Raw genomic sequence first — 9,945 nt, 5'->3', positions numbered from 1 at the left:
AGTTCCTCCGTTATTACACTTTTAAAGGTGATGATGGCTTTGATATCTGCTTATATATCAGTTCTCTAGGGAAATTTAAATTAAGAGTTTATTATTGACTTGTATTTCATTGTTTCTGGGATAGATTTCTGGGTTTAGGGTAAAAGCCTGGGCTTCCCCCAAAATGGAAGAAAAGGTCAAGTGGGGAGGGGAGGGCTTCTATTTAATAAGGTGTCTTGGAGCTCCTTTTTATTAACAAACACCTTATTTGATGGGAGGTGCCCTTTCTTGCAATATTATAATAAATCACTTTTTCTTTTTTAAAATTTATTCTGGTCTCTGATTGTTTTTGTGGTTAATACACACTCTTTCTCCCCAAGGGGTCTAAACAGGCAATAAATGATCATTGTCTTTTTATGGCATGAAATTTCCCTTCAAGCGTTGCTTTCACTTTCACTGCTGGGGAAAAACATGACTTGAACTTTTCTGCAAAATCCTACCCTCAAACCATCCCCACCCTCCAATTCTTTGGAAGAAAACAAGAGGGGGGGTTGGAAGAAAAGGTCAAGTGGGGAGGGGAGGGCTTCTATTCTATTTAATATGGTGTCTTGCAGCTCCTTTTATTAACAAAACACCTTGTCTGATGGGAGGTGCCCTTTCTTGAAAGATTGTAATAAATCACTTTTTGCTTTTTTTAAAATTCTGGTCTCTGATTATTTTTGTGGTTAATACTGTCCCACACACTCTTTTTCTCCCCAAAGGGTCTTAAATAAAACAGGCAATAAATGATTATTGTCTTTTTATGGCATGAAATTTCCCTTCAAGCTTTGCTTTCACTTTCACTGCTGGGGAAAAACATCATGATTTGAATTTTTCTGCAAAGTCCTACCCTCAAACCATCCCCACCCTTCAATTCTTTGGAAGAAAACAAGAGGGGGGGGGGGGATATCTTTATTGTTTCAAAGGGGCTTGAAATCTGCTGACAAGGGCCTGTAAGCAGGGAGTCAGGCAGTAGATTCCCAGTCTAGTCATTCTCCTCTCCCCAAAATCTTAGAGAGACTGGGAAGGTAGAAAAAGGGAAGAGAAGGGAGGAACTTTAAAAGGAGGAAGGTCCAGCACTTTTCCTGATACTGTCATTTCTCCATTGTATGAGGAGGGAGGGGAAGTTTTTTATAATAATATATTTGCCCCTTTTCAGGCAGGAAATAGAGTTCATTAGCTCAGCCTTGCCCTCCCCACCTCTTTGTATTCACAGTATGACTTTAGATTCCCATAGTGGACAGCTCTCCTGTGTACCATTTAATAATCCAGGGCTTTCCTCCCTGCTGTGCCCTTACCAGTCTATGTACTTCTGTCAGAGTAAAGAAGGTAATGGGATTAAAATCTTCAACCACATACCAAAGAATAATAATAGCTACCATTTATATAGAGTTTTAAAGTTTGCAAAATACTTTTTATTATGTTTTTTTTCATTATCTCATTTTTTTCTTCACAACAACCCTAGGAGGTAGGAACGACTATTATTATTTCCATTTTACAGATGAGAAAACTGAGGTAGAGGTTAAGTGACTTGTCCAGCATGACAGATAGTGTCTGAGGCTATTTTTGAATCTAGCACTTCTTGATTCCTGGTCCAGTACTCTGATACACTGTTTCTCTGCTACAGAGATTCCTCCTGCCAAGACAGGATGAGGGAGTAGGGAGATGAGAAACAATGGGAGTTTGCTGGTGAGAATGGAATGTCCAACTCTGGGAGTGGGAAATGAATTAGGAGATTAGGAATAGCCCTTGACAGTGAGAAATAGTAAGATAGAAGGTGCTTCAGTACAAAGGACTGGTATGTACAAGGGTTCCCCATTCCCCAACATAGTTAGGGTCAGCTTTTCCATAAAAGACCAAACAGCCAGGACTTGGGTTAGGGCAAAGCTCAAACTGTGCCTTCCTTGAGCATCTTCCTGGTTGTAATATTCTTCTCTAAAATGTAATATTCTCTTGTTGGGGTTTTCTTGGGGTCTCTGGAGGCAGCCTTCATTTCAGTTCAGTAATCACTCCAAGTGCAGCCAGCAGTTAAAGTCCTTTATTGTCTCTTTCCAAGTCTTGTCTCCTTCACTTGGGGCTCAGCTATTTTTCTCATGGCCTTCCGGATCTTGATTTCAATGGAAAAACAAAGGAGGAGAATCTGCCACCACTTTTCTGTTTTCCCTAGTTCTGAGTCTGGCTGAGTTTGTTGGAGCTTCTATGGTCTCTTATCAAAAGTGTAAATCTTGTATAACTATAGTAAGTACTAAGTACATGTATTGAAGTACTAAGAACATGTAGAGAACTGTTAAATAGTATGCTAAATAATCATTGTCTCTATCAATTCCACTGACTTAGTACTTTGTTTCAATCCTTTGTATCAAGTTCAGAATTCTGGCCCATAATACCTGGTAGTCTCTATCACCTAAAAGCATAAAACAGCTCATTCAAGAGAAGTCAGGGCATTTTAGAGTTGACAGATGTCTGAAGTCAGCTGACCACACAGTATTTCCCACACAGAAATTGGGGTGAGGGTGAAGGGTGGAGAGAGAGGTCACATTTACTAGTGCAAAATACTTGTTGAATATCCAATATCTCAATAAACCTCTTTTTGTTAACTGTGAAATGACTTACAGAACTTAAACTAGAAGCATGTTGGTCTGAGTCAAGCTAACAGAAGGCAAAAGGAAAGAAAAAAAGTTAGCAGTTAATTATGGAAGGCTGCACAGTACAGATGTAGAGCACAGGATTTTGAGTAAGAGACCGTTATTGTTCAACTGTTTTAGTCATGTCTGACTCCTCATGATCCATTTGGGGTTTTCTCAACAGAGATATTGGAGTGGTTTGCCATTTCCTTCTCTAACTCACTTTACAGATGAAGAAACTGAAGCAGGCAGGATTAAGTGACTTGACTAGGATCACACAGCTAATATGTGTCTGGGGTCAGATTTGCACTCAGAAAGATGAGCCTTTCTGATTCTGGGTAGGGGAACTCTGTCCACTGTGTCACGACCTGAGTTCTAATCCCAGCTCTGATATTTACTGTCCAAGCTCATATGGTGAATTACTTAACTTTTCTGGTCTTCTATTTCCTCACCTGTGAAATGAGGGGGGCTTGACTAAATATCTGCTTAGGTCCTTTCCAGTTCTGATATAATCCAGTATCCAGGAAAATTCAAGGAGTGTTATTGTCCTCTCGTTACACTAAGAAATCACATTAATAGAGTTTCCTCTTACCTTCCCTACCATGCCCTTTTTCTTTTTAATGGAATTTCTAAAGTCCAAAATCGAACCAAAGTTCCAGCTCAAGGGTTCTCTTTGTATTTACATGACTCAACTCTGATGTCAAGGCTAAGGGAAGGCCCTTGTATTGCTTGAAAACTGATAGGAAGGTCCCTTATTGTTAGGAGTAAGCAGGTCTAAATATAGACCAGGAGTAAAGAAGTAGGGGAAGGAAATGAGAGGAGAAATAGAAATCATTTTCAGTTAGAAGAGCAATTCTCTGAGAATGCTAGAAATTGTCATTCATCTGAGTCAAATGCTCCAAATCATTGTTCCCTAAAGATCTGAGTTCATTTTAAGATGACTATGTTTTTCTTCCATCAGTTTTCCATAGTATCTCCTGCGGGAGTTTTCTGTGGGTACGCCTGCCCAAAAGATGCATCATAAGGGAAATCCACAGTGACAGCATCAATGGTATATATTGATGGAGAGACCTTTTCACCATCTCTTGCCCTAGAATAAGGCCAATTGGTGGCATAAATGGGATAAATCTGGGTTCTGGTGGAATCTTCATTGATATCACAGGGCTAGAAACTTTACTCTTCATTCAGATAGTTCTCTGAAAGGAAGGCAACAGATTATAAGGATTTGGGAAGAATATAGATTACAGAATTATCTGGGGGCTTTCATACTGAAAGGAATTTTGAAATCCTTTGCATGGCACTGAGGGGCACCCATGATCTAGGGGCAAAATTGGTTTAGAACAAAAGTCACCAGATTTCCATGACAAGTAATTGATGGGAAGAAGTTGAACTGGTGAATATAAGGTAAGGGCTACCTTCGCTACCTCTTTAAGAAATAGCAACCAGGGACTCTAGTGGATTTGTTCTGAACCAGTTCTGTCCCTAGATTATCAATATTTAGAGAAAACCATAAGGACATAATTTTAGTCTACTATCCCTCTTTCTGAGAAAAACTGAACAGTTAGATTCATGGTCTAGAATCACAGTCTCCCTTGGAGAGAAGGAGATAAGATTACAGAGATATCTATTAATGTGCCCTCTGAAATTACTTGTTTATACATTTAGACATCCCAGTGGGTTTACAACTCTTACAAAGGTAAACATAAATTGTACATTAAAAAAAAAACCTTGGAGCAGGTGATTCTAAGCCCTTCCATGGTAATTTGATCTGCTTTGTAATTCCTCTTATTCCCTAATTTCAATCTCTACAATTTAAAATGCACCTATGTTAATTTATTCTGCCTGCACTGAAAATGGAGGAAATAGCCAGTACATTGAATTATAGACTAAATCACAGACATAAAACATCAGAATAGAAGGGACTTGGAAGGTCATCTAGTCCAACCTTCTCAGTAAGCCTTCATGATCACTATTTCCAGGATCTGTTATTTAATCAACATGGCTATTCACTTCATTAACACATATTAGCCCTTTTGGAACCCTTCTTAATAGAAGGTTCAATAGTTGTCATGACCAAAATGTTAATCACACCAAGACCAATCTGGAAATGAGCCTTTTTGATAACAACTAGGCTGGCTATCGGATAGCAGGCTTTCAATCCATTATTAAGCCTATGTAAAAAAGCCTTCACATCTTCAGGGAACCTTTGAGAACAACCAATCTTGTTGAAGTAGCTCAAGAACAAAGAGTCACTCCCTTGTTACACTGAAATATTGGAAGAGGACTTCAGTGACAGTGGAGGAAAAAAATTTTTTTTCTATCAAACTAATATTAAGTCCATCTTCTTTTGTCTTCCCTACGGGTCTCAAGTCCCTCCATACAACTGCTATTATTCTGTAATTCTGAGCATCAGACCTTTTTTATACTTCCTGCTTCTCACAATTTTCCAGTTTGTAAAAAGATGAGAATAATCCTGCTTCACCCGGTACCATCTGTGGGAACAGCTGCTTAACACCTACCTGCTTCTTCAAGGGTGGAGAAATATTGGAATCCCTTCAGGTCAGCATTCAGAAGGTCAGAAAGAACAGGAGCCTGGGAAGAGATGAAGGCCAGTAATTGGGAAATACAATTAATTATTTCATCCATAAAGTAGGGCAGAAGGTTGGATTTAACTCCAACTTCTAAAAGATAGTAAAGTATCGTGAAAAAAGTTCTGGACTTGGGTTCATGAAGACCTGGATTATATTCTTCACCTGACATTTGCCAGCTATAAGCCCATGGGCAAGTAGCTTAATTTGACAGATTGTTTTCTCAGGTATCAAGTGGGGAGAATAATATATATATATATCTGAGAAAATGAATGCTATACTTAGATGTCATTATCAATAAGTGTTATTATTTCTAAGAATAGTTACATAACTATTTGTTGGAAATGTTCCAGACTGCTATGAGAAACTGAAATCTCCGAATCAAATGATATGAATAATTAACATCTGTCTATTTTAACTTTACCTTTCTCAAATTAATTTAATGTAACCTGCAAATCCAGTTTCTTCAGCCTTGAGTTAAGTTGAATAGGATGCAATCATTTCCATTTTATAGCTAGAAAGACAGAGGCACAGAGAAGAATAGGACTGTGCTCAAATTTTCACATTAAATCAGTGGCATATCTAGGAATTTAAAAAAATCAAAGAGTTTTATTTCCCAGGGCTATATTTAGGTGGATAGTGGCACAAGAGAGAGAGCTCTGGACCTAGAGTCTAGAAGATCTGAGGTCAAATTTGCCTTTACTAGGTATGTGACCCTGGACAAATCACTTAGTCTCTGCCTCAGTTACCATCATCTCAGGGTCATTATAAGGATGAAGTGAGATAATATTTGCAAAGTACTTTGCAAACCTTAAGGCTCTATCTAAGTGCTGGGTAACATGATTATTTGGCCACCACTGAATATTAGATTATCCCCTAAAGCATGCTTCCCAAACATAGGGACTTTATTTTTTTCTTCTTTAGCCTTCACATACTCATACACAGATTTGAACTTATCTGTGGGAAGAGATAATAATTACGAATTATATTTATGTAGTGTTTTAAGGTTTGCAAAATGCTTTAACATATCACCCATTTGATCCCCTTAACACCCTTGTGAAGTACTCATATTATTCCTGCTTTCCAGATGAGGCAATTGAGGCTGAGAGAGGCTATGAGACTGAAGTATTTGAGCCAGGATTAAGCATTTCATGCTCTATCCATTGCATCTCTAGAGTAGAGACTATATTTAAAACAAGGGGGCACTTAGTCAAAATCACTAAACATAAAAAAATGCTCAAATTCCCTAAGAATTAGATGATTGCAAATAAAGACAGTCTTAAGATTTGAGTTTATCCATGTTTAACATGTATGGGACTGCCTGCCATCTAGGAGAGGGGATGGAGGGAAGGAGGGGAAAAGTTGGAACACAAGTGTTTGTAAGGGTCAACGCTGAAAAATTACCCACGTATATGTTTTGTTAAAAAAAAAGCTATAATAAAAAAAATGGGGGGAAAAAAGAAAAAAAAGATTTAAGTTTATCCTCATTAGAATAGCAAAAAGAAGAAAAAGAAACAGAATTCAATGTTAGTTGAACTGAAGTAGAGACTGATATTTTTAGACAGTGTTGTAACTGTAAAGACATTCTGGAGAGTGACATGGCAATAAAAGTCACAAATCTGAGCTTATCTTTTTTTTTTTTTTTTTTGCTGAGGCAATTGGGGTTAAGTGACTTGTTCAGGGTCACACAGCTAGGAAGAGTTAAGTATTTGAGGCCATGATCTTATCTTTTGACTTAGAGATTCCATTGCTAAAATTTTATCCTAAATATAAAAGTAAAAAAAGGATCATTCAACCACTCTTTCCAAGGTTAACAACAATCTTTTTGCTGTAAATCAATACCCTTTTCTCATTATTATCCTACTTCATTTCTTGACAGCTTTTGAAGCTCTCTTCTACTCCCATGATTTCCTTAGGCTTCTAGGACACTGCTCTGTCTCAAATCTCCCATCAGTCTATCTGTTCTTTCTAAGAGACAACAGTATGACTGTTCAATCATTTTTTAGTCATGTTCAACTCTCACAACCCCATTTGGGGTTTTCTTAGCAAAAATACTGGTGTGGTTTGCCATTTTCTTTTTCATCTCATTTGCCAGGGGAGGAAACTGAGGCAAACTGGACTAAGTAATCTATCCAGGATTACACAGTTACTAATGTTTGAGATATGAACTCACAAAGATTAGTCTTTCTGAATTTAGGCTAAGTACTTTTGTCACTGTACTACTCATGTGCCCAAATAGTGTGATAAAGACCAAAAAAACTTATGCAAATATGGGCTGCATTAAAAGAGAAATAATTTCCCCTAAAAAAAAAGGTAATGATTCCACTGTGAATGCCTTCATCAGCCCTCATCTGTAATACTGGGCTCAGTTTTGAGCAATTTAGAAGGACAATGATAAAGTGGAAAGTATTCAGTATCCACAACAAATAAGGATCAGATGAAGAAAGTATACATTTAACATGGAGAAAAGTCAGAGGGAAAATATTGGTTGTGTCCTTCAAGTTTCTGAATGGCTGCCACATATGTTAAGGAATCCCTTGAATTTGTTTTTTTGAGTTGCCATATTATCTAGAAACACTGGCCTTGAAGTATGCAGAAGTCCATATTGTCTCAAGGATAAAGCCTTCCCAGAACTGATATAATTTGTTGTTTGTACCTCAAGTTGGAATCCTTGTGTGTCCTTGGGAGGCAAAACAGGCACCATATAGAAGAGGGATTAGATATGATTTGTTTGGCCCCAGAGAGCAAAAGCAGGGAAATGGGTGGAATTCAGCTTCTTGTCAAGAAAAATTTGCTAACAATTAGAGCTATCCCAAAGTGGAATGGGTGGGCAGAGGGGTCGCAATCTTTGGAGGTCTTCAAGCAGAGGCTAGATGACCACTTGTTGGAATATTTTATTGTGTGAATCCTTTTAAGTTAATGGTTGGACTAGGTGGCCATTGAATTTCCTTTTAATTTTCAAGTTTTACCCTCTTATAGTGGATAGAGCACCACTCTGAAGTCAGGAGAATCTGAGTTTAAATCTGGCCTCAGACACTTAACACTTCCTAGCTGTGTAACCCTGGGCAAGTCAACTTAACCCCAATGGCCTCAGTCAAAAAATAAACAAACAAAATAACAAAGCAACAAAAAAAGTTTTATTTTCCTCTGATTCTCACTCCCTTTTGCAGGATTATTATCCATGTCCTTACCCCTTAACTATGGGTGTCCTTTATAGTTCTATCTCTTGCTACTCAGATTCTTGATAATCTCATTAGCTCCTTTGGTTTCAATTGTCATTTCTACACAGATAATTCCTTCTTTATGTCTGCTTTGCAGAATCTCCAAATTCTCTCCTAATAAAGCTGCTTCTGAGCATCAACCCTCCAAGTACTTAGTACTCTTTCCCTCCTAAAATTCTTTCTAACCCATATATCTTCCCCACCCACAGTAGGAAAAAGCAAGAAATAGTCTCAGAGGATTAAGGAGGATTAAGAAAGATTCTTGGAGAATAAGAGATTTTACCTGAAAACTGAAGAAGAATGAGAGAGTTTAGGAGGCACAGAAGAGGAATGAGAAAGTTCTGGTCAGGTGAAACACCAGAAAAAATGTCCAGAGTTGGAGAAAGAAATGTCTGGTGTGAGGAAGAGCAAGAAGGTCAGTGTCACTACATTGTGGATTATGTGGAGGTAAGTAAAGTATAAGAAGACTGCAAATGTAGAGAAGTTTATGAAAGACTTTGAACTCCAAACAAGGATTTTATATTTGATCCTAGAGGGAACAGTCTATGAGTTCATATCTGGCCTCAGACACCTACTACCTGTGTGGCCCTGGGCAAGTCACTTAACCTTTTTTCAGTTTCATCTGTCAAATGAGATGGAGAAGGAAATGGCAAAGCATTTCAGTATCTTTACCAAAAAAACCTCAAATCGGGTCACGAAGAGTCAGACATGACTCTTAACAACAATAAATCTTGTTCAATGCCCAGAGTTTTATATAAAATTATACTCCTTGTTTGATAAATATTAATTAAAACATTTCAATGATTCATTCAGTTTAATCATGAATTTTTTTTTTTTTTAAGATGGTTGACTACTGATTATGTTGTACATATAACCCAATCTCCTCTATGGGATGGTCCCTTGCCTCCCCAAGAAAAACATACCTGTAATTTGGCAAAAACCAAGGAAACCCCATGATTTCGAAACTCTGCTAGCAATTCCCCAAGTCCTGTCATCACCGTATAATCAATGCTGCTGACATGGGTACAGTCCAAGATGGTACAACATGGGAGTGATGCTTCAGGAACAATCAAGAAAGAGTTTTGGTTAGTTTTGGTTCATTCATTCAACAAACTTTTTTTTTTTTTTTTTTTTTTTGCTGAGGCAATTGGGGTTAAGTGACTTGCCCAGGGTCACACAGCTAGGAAGTGTTAAGTATCTGAGGGCAGATTTGAACTCAGGTCCTCCTGACTTCAGGGCTGGTGTTCTATCCATTGTACCACCTAGATGCCCCAACAAACATTTTTTAAGCCACAGGATTATCTAGCCAATCCCTTTCTAAGGTGCTAACCAACACCTAGCAGCTGCCTTTGGGGAATTTAAATCATCTGATTTAGATGAACAACCTCCCCCAACGCTGACATAATTGGCAGATGTGTTTACTGAGTAGTGAAAGATAAAGATTTGAAAGATAACAAAAAACCGGACAAAGTATGACAGATTAGAAAAGGACAA

The 9,945-nt window shown here is 38.0% G+C and overlaps 1 protein-coding gene across 1 annotated transcript in view; it reads right to left on the bottom strand.

The window, feature by feature from the left end:
- Window positions 1-2,965: 2,965 nt before the first annotated feature.
- SLC26A11 (solute carrier family 26 member 11) overlaps window positions 2,966-9,945 on the bottom strand; it is a 46,768-nt gene continuing 39,788 nt past the window's right edge. The window contains exons 15-17 of the mRNA XM_023502674.2: window positions 9,375-9,508; window positions 5,162-5,234; window positions 2,966-3,838 (exon numbers count right to left, since the gene is read on the bottom strand). Coding sequence (XP_023358442.2) covers window positions 3,816-3,838; window positions 5,162-5,234; window positions 9,375-9,508 — 230 coding nt within the window. The 3' untranslated portion in view covers window positions 2,966-3,815. The remainder of the gene's footprint in view (window positions 3,839-5,161; window positions 5,235-9,374; window positions 9,509-9,945) is intronic.

Source organism: Sarcophilus harrisii, chromosome 4, assembly GCF_902635505.1.
Source record: "Sarcophilus harrisii chromosome 4, mSarHar1.11, whole genome shotgun sequence".
Classification (NCBI taxonomy): domain Eukaryota; kingdom Metazoa; phylum Chordata; class Mammalia; order Dasyuromorphia; family Dasyuridae; genus Sarcophilus; species Sarcophilus harrisii.
This window is presented reverse-complemented; position numbering and strand designations above follow the sequence as displayed.